Source organism: Lissotriton vulgaris, chromosome 4_1 (assembly GCF_964263255.1).
Source record: "Lissotriton vulgaris chromosome 4_1, aLisVul1.2, whole genome shotgun sequence".
Classification (NCBI taxonomy): Eukaryota; Metazoa; Chordata; class Amphibia; order Caudata; family Salamandridae; genus Lissotriton; species Lissotriton vulgaris.
The window spans coordinates 132,686,897-132,701,273 of NC_141691.1; the positions used below are offsets into that span (position 1 = coordinate 132,686,897).

Sequence of the window (14,377 nt, forward strand, 5' to 3'; positions counted from 1 at the left end):
AACCGCTCAACCAGGCCGTTACCCTGGGGATGGTAGGGGGTGGTGAACCGATATGACACCCCACACTGTTGCCAGAGGGACTTCATGTACCTGGAGATAAAGTTGGTGCCTCGGTCGCTTACCACTTCCTGGGGGAATCCCACCCGGGAGAAGATCCCCATGAGGGCCCGGCCCACGACAGGGGCCGTCACGGTCCGGAGGGGGATGGCTTCGGGGTATCGGGTGGCGTGATCGACCAGAACCAGAATGAACCGGTGGCCTAAGGAGGTCCGGGGGTCCAGGGGTCCGACAATGTTGATTCCCACCCTTTCAAAGGGGGTACTGACAACGGGGAAGGGCTGGAGGGGAGCCTTACGCTTGCCTCCGCTTTTGCCGCTAGCCTGACACGTGGGGCAGGACTTACAGTGGTGTTCCACATCGGCCCGCATGTGGGGCCAGTAGAAATGGGTCACTAGTCGTTGGAAGGTCTTATCTTGGCCCAGATGTCCCGCCAGGGGCACATCGTGGGCCAGGTTGAGGAGAAGTCCGCGGAAACGTAGGGGTACCACCAGCACGCGGGCTGACCCTAGTTCAGCGGTCTTCTGTTCACTATACAGAAGGCCGTTTTCCCAGTAAAGGTAATGGGAGCCGGACTGGTCTCCAGTGGCCTGGGCTGCGGCTGTCGCCGGAGCCCCTCTAGGACAGGGCAGGAGGTCTGCTCTTGCCAGAACTCCTCTCGGGACGGTCCTCCTTCTTGGCGCCACTGGGCCAACTCGGGGAGATCTGCTAGGGTGGGGACAGGTTCGACAGCGGGTCCGAGGGGACCTTCGTCGGATGCGTTTTCTTCGATGGGGGGCTGGTCGAGGACCGTGGGGTGCTCGCCACCCTCGGGGACATCAGGGGCTGCACTGGGGAACTCAGGCTCTTCGTTCCCGGGGTTGGACATTCTGGCGGTCATGGCTCGGGTGCTCACACAGGCCCGTTGGGGCAGTCCTAGCATTGCAAAATGGGTCCTCCTCTCTACCTCTTTCCACGGGGAACTCTCTAAGTCATTCCCCAGGAGGCAGTCTACAGGCATGTCCGTGCGGACCGCTACCCGCAGATCGCCCGAAACTCCCTCCCACTCAAACGGGACCTGTGCTATCCTGCAGGTGCGGACGGAATTATCGGCTGCTATCACCCTACAGGAGGTGTGGGGTATGATCATGGACTCAGGAACTAGTATGTACCTAACAGACGTGATGCTGGCTCCTGTGACTCGAAGGGCTCCTATGCTGCGCCCGTTAACCTTCACTATTTGGCGGTACTTTTCTGTGTTGTCGGGCAGGTAATCTCCTGGGATCATCTCGCTATTCCCCAGGGAGGCTAAGACCATGGCTGCGGGCTCCCACTCCCCCTGTTCTTCTATCTCTTCCTCTTCTAAGGCCACTGAGGATATCTGTCTAGTGGAGGGGCCAGCGGGAGTGGATTTCGGTGTCATGGGACATCGGGGGTCACCGGCATAGTGCCCGGGTTGCTGACACTTGAAGCACGTGGAGCTGGGGCGGAGCCCCGGGGGTCCTGCACTCGGGGCGGCTCTCGTCGCAGGAGGAGAGCGTGGGGTCTGGTTTCTGGGGGGACTACGCTGGGGCCCTGACTGGGAACCTTGCTGCTTGCCCCGACCCCCCCCCCCCCCCCCCTCGCTGGCGGGAAGATCCTTGGTCGTTCCGTGGGGGGTCTCCCCCGGGCCCCTCCTGGACTCGAGTGGCCACCCATCGATCGGCTTCCACAGCCAGTTTCCGTGGGTTGGCGAGCTTGCTGTCCAGGAGATGTTGTCTTAGTTCCACAAAGCAATCAGCGGACAGGTGCTCGTAAGCCACTAGGTCGACTAGGCCTTTGAAGGTGGTCACATTGCTGCCCTTGATCCACCCTTCTAGGGCCCGAGTGTAGTAGTTCACATAGTCTACCCAGGTAGTGCCCGGAATCTTTTTGCACTCCCTAAACCGTTGGCGATACATTTCCGGCGTGAGGCCGTAGCGAAATAGGAGAGCGTCTTTCATGTGGGGGTAGGCGTTCATGTGCGCAGACGGTAGGTCCAGCAGGGTGTCTCTCCCCTCGCTGAGGAAGCGGCTCCACAGGCCGGCCCCCCAGTCCTTCTCGGGGACCCGGTGAGCGGACATGGCCACCTTGTATGCTTTGAACCACTGCTGGATGTCGTCCCCTTTGTAAAATTCCTTTACAACGTCCTTGGGGATATGCACCTTCGGTTCTTTGGGGACCACCTGCTCTCCAAGTCCCGGTGATCCGGTTGATTCTTTTCTGGCTTTCAATTCGAGTTCTTTGAGGCTGCGCTCGTGCTCGAGCTGAAGTTTCCGACCTTCATGCTCCCTCTGGAGCTTCTTCTCCTCTAGCTCTCCCTGGAGCCGCAACTGCTCCACCGCCAACTTCTTTTCTGCGAGTTTGAGTTCGCCCTCCAATTTGAGGCGCGCCAGTTCAAGCTCATGGCTTCGGTCACGTTCTCGATCGGCCATCTCCTCCGATGACCGATCTCTCCCGGTTGCTGGGCTCCGGGTCTGTTGCTGGATTCTCTCACCGGCCGGTGTACCGGGTTCGGTGGTATACAACTGTTACCACGCATTTTTTACCACGCACTACACTTACAACGCAGGCATTACCACGCATACCATTACAACGCATTGCGCTGGGGGGCGCTCTAGGATAGGGAATAAGTTTAATTTTATATCCAACACCTTCCCTAGTATCCACGGGGACTGGAGTTGGAATATAAAATTATACTTACCACTATCCAGCACCTCAAAGCGCTATGCGTTGTAACGGTATGCGTTGTAAATACCGCGTTGTAATGGTATGCGTGGTAATGGTATGCGTGGTAACGTCATACATCCGGGTTCGGTCTGTGGCCTCCCTCCCTCGTCTTAGATCGGGGGAAGAGGTGCTCCGAACTCTACCCAAGCGGTTAGCGCTTTCTGGAAATCTTCTTTAGTACTTAGTCCGGTACTCGGGATACTCAGTTCTTTGCAGAACTGCTTCAGCTCTCTATGTGTGTAGTCTTCCAGGAGGTCCTTGTCGAAGGTTGTCTTTACACCAGATTCTGTAGTCGTCATTGTTGCTCTTCTTTTCTTGTGGGTTTGCTGCGTGTGGGTTCAGGTAGTGTGTCAGTGGTACGATCTTTAGGGGTAGGTTCGTATCACGTCGCTGCCACCAATGTTGGAAGGCGGTGACCCCAGGGGTCAAGAGGACTCTCCTAACCACCTGGAACCTCCTCTCCCACAATCACTGCCGAGTCTTATCGAGGGGAAGTCCCCGCCGGGGAGGACTGATCGTACACACCATCGACACACCACACTTATGAACGGACACCACACCGTGATTCTTTATCAGAAAAGACTTTATCAGGATTAAAAGTAGGGAGCAAATACACAGCGATCGAGGGATCGCGAAAGTCTCGTAACGAGGGATCTGGGAAGCGGGACAGTCTTAGGAGGCTAGCTGGCACGCCACGCACCCTGCGCACAGTTCTCAATCCTCGAACTGGGGGGTACGGGGGCTGGCGATGGGACTTGCTGTCCTACTCACTTCTGGTTCAAGATAATTGTGAAGGTAGCGTCGATAGTCCAGCCGGACCAGAGAGTTCGTCAAGCCGCGACGAGGTCAGCAGGGCTTGGTCAGGAGTACTCCGTCCTACTCGTAGGCAGGGGGGCCGCGACAGCGTCACCAGGGCTCTGATGGTTCAGGTCTTGCTCTCGAGAGGGAGCCGCGACAGCGTCAGCAGGGCTCTGATGGTTCCGGTCTTGTGCTTCGAGAGGGAGCCGCGACAGCGTCAGCAGGGCTCCGATGGTTCAGTTCCGTAGATTCGAGGATGAGCCGCGACGACGTCAGCAGGGCTCAGTGGTTCAGAGTCTGTTCTCCTCAAGGTCAGCCACGATCAGATCAGCAGGGCTTTCTTGTCCAAGATACAACTGCCGACTAGATGGAAGGCAGGCTGTCTTATAGTACTGGAGCTCTTTGATGTCCGGACCCTCAGAGGCAGGGGGCCGGAGGTCCGAGTGCCAGGCGCCTGATTGTCTGTGCGGTTGGTTCTTTGATGCTTTGGACCATGCGTCCAGGGAATACCAGACGCCCATCAGGGCCTGGAGCCAGCTCACTAGGAGGCCCAAGGTGCCAACGAAACCAGCCCCCAGGGATAGTTCAGAGGTGTGAGGGGAACCAGTTCCTCGGAAGGGGGCCGGAGGTGTGATGGAAGTCTTGGTTTCGGGTACTTGGGGAGTCGTTCACCCCCCGGGCGGATCTGAGCGCGCCGGACGCGCACGCTTAGCTGTAGCCAGGAGTGGCCAGGGCTGCCGAAAGGAAAGAAGGCGGCCGGCCGGCCGGGGTGGCCCAACATGGAGTCTGATGGTCACATGCACGGGTGCAGGCACGCGGTCGGGGGATCGTCTCAGGTCCGGAGTAGGAGTGTCATGTACAGTTCTGGGTGGAAGGGAATCGGTTCCACCCGTAGTTCCGGAGATCAGCGAGGACCACGCCACGAGGCCGGGTCCAATAATCATGTTAAATGCTGGTGGGTCGAAGCACTTACAAGAGCCACCAGGGACTTATTGAATATGGTGGCTCTGGTGTGGAATCACAATAAGACAATCTCAGTCTTATAAATCCAGGTAATAGTTGTGAGGCCTTCGGTGAAGACAAAGGTCTGTGGTACCCCACAGTACACATCACTTATGTGACTTTGTTCTTCCTTCTGGGTCTTGGACTGAGCCCATACCCATTTTCCAACCCAAGACGAATGTAATTGTGAAAGAATTTAACATTGACCATCTCAACCCTCTTTATGCCTAGATTGTCTGTCACTCAAGCTCTGGATCCAGTCGGTGCACTGATTTATTTTGGTTGTAAAATGTTTTAACTTAGTTGCTTCATTCATGGTAAAGTTCATCCTGAGATCCTTCTCCCATTTAGGGGAGGCATCATATGTCTTAAGTGGGAAAAATGCAACCATCCCTGATAAAAGTGGGTCTGGATATTGATGTAATCAGTAGAATATATAGTCCCTCTTCTAGAGTGTTAACAGTTTAAGCAAATGCCTGGAGTCTGATCTGGGCTGGAGTAGTTACACTTCCTTGTGCCTCAGTTGCCTCATCTGCCTAAACTTGGGGTACTTTATACAGTAGTATAAAGTGCAGTTTGTAAAATGGAATCCAGACCGGGGTGCTGAGCTTGAAAGTGCCTGGGATTTATGTAGCTGTATTGTGCTACACAAGTCTTATTCATTGAATTAGTGCACCAATGCTGTTTTTGCAGAGCTTGATAAGGTACTGGAGAATGCAGTTGTTGCACAAAGATGGAATATTACCTGAAGTGAATTTTCATGTTTGGTTTACACAGATCTTCCTTTAGAAATGACCATCTTAAGCCCGGTCTACTGATTGTTTCCACTCAGCTGCTGTTAAAGCTATAATTCAGCCCTTGTATTATTGGACTTGTTTGTGGACTCTGATACTATTGTGTAGGCCTGGGCAGAACTTCAATTACGCTGGAAAGATCAGAGTAATTTCGGTAATTCCATGTTACTCTTTGACGCGGAATTACTGATAATTATGCGATTACCTCTGTTAGTAGTATTCTACTGCGAGAACACGTTTAGCGAAAGTGAGCAGCTGCTCGCTATTTGTGTTTACAGCTGGACCGAAAATAGAGAACGATTGCATGGTCATGATCAGCGGTGCATAGTGTCCAATTCTCATAAACATATCTTCAGAAAGGTATGGGCAGAATTTATTTATTTGATTTATTTTGAAGGTTTTATAGAGCACGAATAAGATCCTTGCGGATATCAGAGCGCTTTCCAGTATTCAGAATTGCATAATACACAGGAATAAGTATGACAAATTAAACAGATAATAAAAGAGGGCTGAATTGCGCAAGGGATAATAATACCGGTGCAACATACAAAACGTGGTGACGAGAAACATGGGATAACATTAAAAACAGAGATCAGGAACAGTAGTAGAATACTTAACGTGAATGTCTCGATTTCTTAAGTTCCATGACAGGATATCGCTCCAAGGGAGAGTGGAAGGACCGGGTATAGATTGTGACACCTGCTAAACCGTTAATAGTTTAAAGCATAGTTCCTAAAAGGTGAGACATGGAAATTAGTATATGGTTGATGGAAGGAAAATATAATGGGTTTAATGAACATTTTTAAATCACTTTAACATAATAGAAGACAACCAACTTTTTATGGGAATGTCACAGTAGAAAATGTAATATCAGAAAAAGAAATTCATGGAAAGAGTAGTGAGTCTATGCAATAGCCTCCCTGAAACATGTTTAGGAAAATGCATGGACTATTCCAGTGAGGTCCGGGGCAGACAGGTGAGAGCAAGAAATCAAGGATGTTATCAATACCAGGAACTCCCTATCTGCTATCCCTTTCCTGGGGTCTGTGGTTTGTTGAACATATGAACTCGGTCTAAATTAAAGGGAGAACAAGACCCTTGTGCTCTGTGCCTCCTCAATCAACTCCTTGTGAATTCTAAAGTTCAAGATGAGGCCATGATTTGGTGACCTTTGCACTTATTTAAGTTATTGACTTTTAGAGGAGCTCAAAATGCTGGATCCGTGCATCCCAACAAGGACCATTCCCACTCAAATCACTTTTAGAGTATTTTGCTATATTGCTATTTTTTTTTTAACAGGGGTTTCAGACTGGGAAGTCGATTTAGATCTTATTTTGTAATGACATTGGTGTACTACATATATTAAAGTATGACTTGTTTTGCTATAGGTAATAGAGCTTGATAGATGGAGAACTTACCCCATACAATAAAGAAGTCTGTCAATGGTTGGAAGTTGTGTTGATGATGTTTGCAGATTAAACCTTTAACATTACCACCATTTGGCGCGTTGCCTTTCAATTAATAAGGTGCTGTACATATATCCCAACCATATTTAGGGACATATAATTCTGCTGGGAAGCACCGTACTGCTTCTCTTGCAGGATCCATGAAATCACTTGTGTTAACAGGAAAGTGAGTATTCTCTCAAACTGTTTTATGTATATTAGTAGCTTGAATTAGATTATTAGTGTTCAACAAAGTGGTAGTCCATGCAAAGAGCAATGAGGGATGACATTCTGTGCTGACCCTGTCGGATTCAGATTTATAACCTGCTAATGTTGCACGCTATTTTTTTTAGCTGGTCTATAAAGTCAATGATGTACCAATGTTTGTTTCACTTTTTACACATGTTCTGTTTTTTCTTCTAAGCGATGTTTGTGCAGTTTGCATTGCTAGAGTTTCTTCAGGGGACCATATAAAATCAGACTTGTGCAGAACGCTCATTTATTGGTCTGTACATAGGCAACATACCAGTATTCATTTTTTAAGCCCAAAACATTTGAGATTAGTGGAAAAATTAATATATATGAATGTTCGCTTCTGTGTTCTGCTTAGATGACTTGCTGCTTTATAGTAATAAAATAACTTGATTTTCTCTTTTGATACTGTAGGGGTTACCTAAACAATTTTTTTTCATTTGTTTTATGAAGCCAGTCTTCTAGATACAACAACAGGCATCCGCCATCTTTTGGATACAACTCTGGAGGTAAGTGAACACGCAGTCCGGCACTTATTGTGTTAGTGTGTTATGAAATTGTGTCAAGGTTGCCCATTGAGACGTATGTATGAACCTGTAGTACTTTGACCCATGTATGTTTCACTTTCTCAGACTGTACAATATCAAAGTACATTATCCGGTGAATTAAAAGTTTTTTTTGCACTTTCTAATTCATTTTTTATTTCATTATTTAAAGCACTCCTCACCTTAGTGCAGGGTGTCAAAAAGCATTACATAAACACACACACAGAGGCAATAAATCATACCAGTGTGCAAATAAATGTACAAGAAATCTCTATCTAGATCTATCTTTACTAATATAATAAAGAGAGAGCCCAAACATTTGAGGCGGGTAATCTCAGGAACCACAGCACCAACCACAACACCCAATACAGCGTTGGAAAGGGCAGTTGCAGCAGAAGGACATAGGCTATGCAGACGCCCACCATATACATTTAAAAGGTAAAAGAACCGTGCCAGCAAAGTAGTCCCTTGTGGGCGTGTCTGCGTTGTGCTGTGGGCGTGTGCTGGGGCGTGACAAATGCTGGGGGCGTGTGGTACGTTCCGCCCTTCATGCCATGTCTCATATCGTGTGCTGTGGGCATGTGCTGGGGCGTGGGCGTGTGCGGGGCGCGGGATTACGGAGGAAAAAAAAGCGAGCGTTGTGCCCAATATTTCATTGTTTTTTCTTACCAGGTTCTGTACATTCCAGCTCCGGGTGTCCGCCCTGCTCCCTTTAAATACCCCTGCACCCCATAATCATAACCAACCCTTACTCCTTAAAATACCCCAACACACTTAAACACTAACCCATCTTAACCCTATAAATATACCCTTTACCCCAAAACCCAAACCTATCCCTAAACCCTAAAAATACCCCTCTAACCCAGGCCTAGCCCTGAACCCTATAAATACCCTTGTACCTCAAAACCCAAACCTACACCTTAACCCTAAAAATACCCCTGTACCGCAAAACCCAAACTTAGCCCTGAACCCTTAAAATACCCCTGTACCCCAAAACCCAAACCTACCCCATAACCCTAAAAATACCCCTATACCCCAAAACCCAAACCTAGCCCTGAACCCTAAAAATACCCCTGTACCCCAAAACCCATACCTATCCCTAAACCCTAAAACTACTCCTCTACCCCATAACCCAAAACTATATCTGAACCCTTAAAATACCCAAACACCCCAAAACATATACCTCAGTACCCCAAAACATATACCCCTATGCCCATACTTACCTTATCCAAACATTAAAAAAAACATGCTTTTACCATTCATGCATTTACAACGAATTTCGTTGTAAATGTATGCGTGGTAAAAGCATATAAAATGTAATGCCATGTGTTATAATGGCATTGCGGAGTCATGGTACTTTCGTAATGAAAGTATGCGGAGTGATGGTATGCGGAAAGAAAGTTGCGGAATAATGGGTGTTTACCCTCCCCCGGTAAGTACATTGGTGGCACGGCGGCCCACATCTCCAGCAACATACTCATATTTTTTCACCACCGATTTGAAAAATGCACAGGTCTCTCTCATTGATGGCTAGCACGACATACACTTTTAGACACACCTCCCGCCACAAGTTCTAGAATTGCGAACTTTAGAGCTGGTGAGCTACGTTCGAATCTCGGCATCAGCTCAACATCCTCTGATTCCAGGCAAATCGCTTTGTCTCCCCGTGCCTACCACAAATGAATGTGTTCTTCTGTAATGTAAATTGTGCTTATGCCATTTTGTCGCGTTTGCGCTATATAATATTGCAAGGAAAAATAAAGTAGGGAAACTCGAGTTCACACACTACTGAACGCGCACTCTTAAGTGCATTAGCAGTGCATTGTGAATCGGAGCGTTTCACAGGCCTGTCACAGATAAGAAATGTTATCAAAACGAAATCCTACAAAACAATATACTACTGGCTGGCAGCAATTCATACTTGGACAACGTCGGGACTGGCTGCTAGTGTTACATAAATCAATGAGAGAGTCATTAGGTGTACGAGTCCTATATTGTCCATAGTTTTTTTTATTTATTATTTCTTTATTGATTTTATTGAACAGTTCACAGCAGTCTAAATAATTCTGTGTTCATTAAAATTATGATGGTGGGAAATAATAAGTGATCAGCAAAGAAGGAAAATGTCACTAAGAGAATGACCATTAAAATAAACAACAGACACAATAACCTCATGTCAGGTAATATTGGCCAACAACCAGTACATTGTTGCAAACATTACTTCAACTGGATTAGCCGTGTGCACCGGTACAGCCCACATCAACACTCTATTTCTTGAGCGACATAGTACAACCCAGTGGTATTAAACATCATTCGTCCTGTCTCCCTCCCTTGTCAAAAGATATTGTTTGTACAAACCCCAGACGTTTTTGGGGCGACTCTGTGGGGGGATTAATTTGCTATATGTTTCAGTCTGTGTATTACAAAACATAATTTCCTTTTCCCACTCAGATTTTGAGGGAGGAGGGCCACATGCCCACCGCAGCGCTATCGGCCGCTTAGCCAGAAGAAAGCCTAAACCCAGAATTTTCCTAACATCTTTAGTCAGAGGTTTTGTGTATCCCAATAGGGCTAGTAATGGGTCAGGGGCGAGCGGAATATCCACAATCCTTCCTCGCTCTTGAAAGATCTGATTCCAGAAGGAGGCAATCCGAGGGCAGACCCATGCCACATGGAAAAAATCTGCACCACTTGCACCACAGCGCTCACAACTATGAGAGTCTCTTAACCCAAATCTGTGGAGATGTGCTGGTGTGTAATAGGTCTTTATTTAGGAACTTGAAGTGGATTAATCTATGCCTGCCGTTCAGTGACACTGATTGGGTGATTTCACGGCAGTATCTCCATTGACTGCCTTCTATGGGATCGCCCAGATCAAGTTGCCACTGCGCTCTCGGCAGAGAATAATTTGTACAGTAGTATTCTTGGGACATTGTGTATATATTGGAGACCAGCTTATATGGGAACTCAGCAGAAAAGTGAAAGACGAGAGAGCAGGGGGCTCTAGATACTCATCTCCCAGCAGCGCCCTCAGAGCATGTCGTGCCCTGAAATACTGAAATTGCACGAGGGCGCTGGCACTATGCTCCCCAACAGCAACCTCATCCCAAGACCGGGCTCTACCCTCAGAGATGAAATCTGTAATCTGAAATATGGATCTGAACGTTCCTAAGCGATTGAGTCACAGCTACCTCAGAACCCAGTGGGAACCAATGATAGCAACCCAGTGGGAGCAGTGGAGAATAGAGCTGTGTGCACGCCTGCCATTTAAATAGCTCGCCCCACGCATGAACGGTCGAATTGATAGTCGGGGACACCATAATGCCTGTTGGGAGGCTGGGTAAGTTGCCTAGGGAGCGGGGAAGGATCAGTCGTAATCCTCTCCATAAGGAGGTGTAGAAGAGTATGTAGTCCTTGGCACCAGAAATAAGCATGTGAGCACTGAGCAGCTCTATAGTATAGATCGAGATCCGGGGCACCTAGTCCGCCCATAGAATATGGAAGTGTAAGAATGTCCTTCTTGACCATAGGGGATTTTCCCACCCACGCCAGCCTATCCATCAGTGCTTTGAGTCTTTTAAAAAAGTGCTGCGGGAATACCATAGGGATGTTGTTGAAGAGAAATAATAATCTTGGCAAGACAATCCTCTTCATCAACGAAATACGGCCCACCAGGTAAAGTGGTAACTTGATCCATTTCTTTATATCACCCTCTAACTTACTGATTACCCTTCCGTAGTTGTCCCTCAGCACTAACTCTGAATCGGTGTGCACCTGTATACCTAAGTATCTGACCGTGTCAGTGGTCCACTGCAGCTGGAAATCTAGATCAAAAGGAACCATCGCAGGTGTTAGTGGAAAATTGATGTATTTGTTCCAGTTAATTTTTAACCTCGAAGTACCTCTGAATTTTATAACTTCACGAATTAAAGGGGAAAGGTTGGGTCACAAGTGTACAGCAACATATCATCAGCGTAAGCTGACATGGTCAGATTATAGTTGGAGAAACGAATACCCCGGTGCCCATGATATTCCCTCAGGGAGTGCACCAGTGGTTCTGCCATTATGGCATATAATAACGGAGAAAGGGGGCAACCCTGTCTGGCTCCTTGAGATATTAGAAATGGAAATGAGACATGATTACCAGTTCTAACCCTTGCTGTCGGCTGATTATATAGTACAGAGATTAATCCCAGGAAAATCTCCCCCAAGTCAATCCTACGCTGCACAGCCATCATAAAGGCCCACTTAACTGAATCGAAAGCCTTTTCGGCATCCAAGAAGACAGCAGCAGCCTTGAGTTCCAGTCTAACATGTTGTATAACATCAAATACTGTCCGTAGGTTTTGGGTTAACGTACGCCTGAGCACAAAGCCGGCTTGCTCTGGGCCCACAAGGATAGGGAGGAGGGGAGAGAGTCTATTGGCTAGTATTTTGGCAAAAGATTTTGGGGCAGATTTACAATAAGTGGCGCATCCCTGCATATCAGCAGGGATGCGCCAATTACTGTGCGCCGCAGCTTGGATGCGCTGTAATTACAATGCGGTGCACCATGGGGCAAAAACGGCACATGTGCGTGACGCATCTGTGCCATAAAGGCGGCGCATTCCTGGAGTTACGTCGCAAGCGCGCGACGCAGCTCCAGCAATGCTCTGGGGGGCCCTATCTGTCCAATGCTGCGTCAATCCTTACGCCTGCTTCAAGCAGGCCCAGTGTTTTGATGCAGCATGGGCTCAAAAGTGACTGAGTGAAATTTTGCAGATTTCACTCAGCCACTTTTAGGAGGCGTTCCTGCGCCGGAACGCCCCCGACCCCCGTGCAGGAACGCCTACCTCTGGCGCAGGGCTTTACAACGTGAAGCATCTCCCAGATGTGTCACGTTGTAAATACCCCGCACCATTGTGCATCTTTTGCACCGCCGCTGCGGTGTAAAAGAGGTGCAAGGGCCTTGTAAATCTGCCCCTTTGTGTTCACATTAAGGAGTGAGAGTGGTCTGTTTGGGCGGCCTCAGGCTGCCCAAACAGTCAGTATTAACAACCGTGGGCAAGCCACTCCCCCCTGCCCTTGAGTAACACCGCACCTGTAAACCAAAACCAGGAAGTTCAGCTTTCTCGCTGTGCGAGAAGGCAGAAACAAATGGTAGTTATATTATTACGGCAATAATTTACTACCATTTATTTCTGCCTTCTCGGGGGCGGCGCCCAAACGCCCCCCTGGAGGAACCGCCACTGGGTGCCGGGAATATCCGCAATGGAGGCAGAGCAGCACTACGTGGTGAAGCACACCGGCCCTGAAAGGGGCAGCGTCTGAAGCGCAGGACCAGGCCGCGACGGGTGTAAGCAGCGAGGATCAGCTATCCGGTGCCAGCGGGGAAGCAGCACTGCCTCTCTGGCCTCACAGCTGTGTCACAGGGCTCATCCGCTTCACGATGTGCGGCGAAGCATGAGGTGCTCGTCTCGGCCCAATCTCGGTGTCGTATCACAGCGCCATGGTTCCTGCACACTCCTTGCCAATGAGTGAACGTCAGGCCCCGGGTGTTAGACTAATAATTCCGGATAGTTAAAGACGGCAATTGGAGCTGGCTCAACACGCAGCCATCTTGGATCCTAGCAAGCTCCGCCTACTGGTGCATTCAAAGTTGATTGTTTATTCATCTTAGAAACTGAATGTTTGCTAGAAGGCCCATTCGTCACATTTGAAGTGGGATAGTGGTGCTGTTAAACAACACCAAAAGTGGGTAACAGAGCGGGCCATGGGCATTGATGCACATCCTTGATATTGCCACCCTGGTATAATTTTCAGTGCAATGGAAGTAGGCAGTTGGGGACAGTGATCCTAGGTCTTTCTGCTTCTCTCTGGCACTAGGGTGATTGTAAGAGCACATCATGGCAATGCACAGCAATATTTTCCACTGGGCTTTCAATGTAAATGTCTTCCTCTTGGACAAAAGATGAAAAAAATGTAAAAATAAGGTCGTTTTGGCCGGGTTGCGATTAATGAGGAATGGCGAAATGGTGAATAGATTGTTTTACATGACTCTTCTCTTTGCTCTTCATTTATTTCCTCAATGTCCTTCCTTTCCTATTTGCCATAAATACTTATTTTCCCTGCTTACTCATAGCTCCTGTCTCCTCAATCCTGTTCTTTCTTTTGCACATCTATTTTGTACTATATTAGGTCATAAACTTTATATATGCATGAATAGGTACTTATGTAGCGCGAACCTTGCTACAGAGGAAGCTGTGGTGATAATGTGGTGAGGAAGTGACACTAGATTGTGTATTAAAAGTGTTCTAGTACAGAGCTATAGGAATGATCGATAGTTCAGGTGCTACAACATTTTATACTGTTTTATAACTGTTCACTGGTCTCCTTTACTCTAAACAACATTTTGTTCACATAGACTTTGAAGCGGCATTGCTGGCATTTTATGAAAATATTGACTAAAATACATGTATACAACTGGCTTTTGGAATAATAGACCTTATTTTTATAAACCGATTTCAGGACTTTAAAGTTAAAAATGGAAAGTTGAGAGTCTAGAATTAACCATAAAGGTTTCGCTTGCAAACCCAGTAAGGGTGTATTACCCTCCAGAACATGTTTCTTAGCCAGGACCATGTGGAAAATGGGGAAGAAAATTTTTGAAAAATAAAATGCATATCCCCACAGCACACTTGATTTATTTCAATACTACAATCATACACCGCAGAACCCAAAAACCTAATCAATGGAGTTCCTCAAGACTCATCACTCA

The 14,377-nt window shown here is 47.9% G+C and overlaps 1 protein-coding gene across 3 annotated transcripts in view; it reads left to right on the forward strand.

The window, feature by feature from the left end:
* Nucleotides 1-14,377, forward strand: part of LOC147718469 (uncharacterized) — a 264,056-nt gene that overhangs the window by 204,628 nt on the left and 45,051 nt on the right. For all 3 annotated transcript variants that reach the window (XM_086918391.1, XM_086918389.1, XM_086918390.1), the window contains exon 13: nt 7,529-7,584. In XM_086918391.1, coding sequence (XP_086774517.1) covers nt 7,529-7,584 — 56 coding nt within the window. The remainder of the gene's footprint in view (nt 1-7,528; nt 7,585-14,377) is intronic.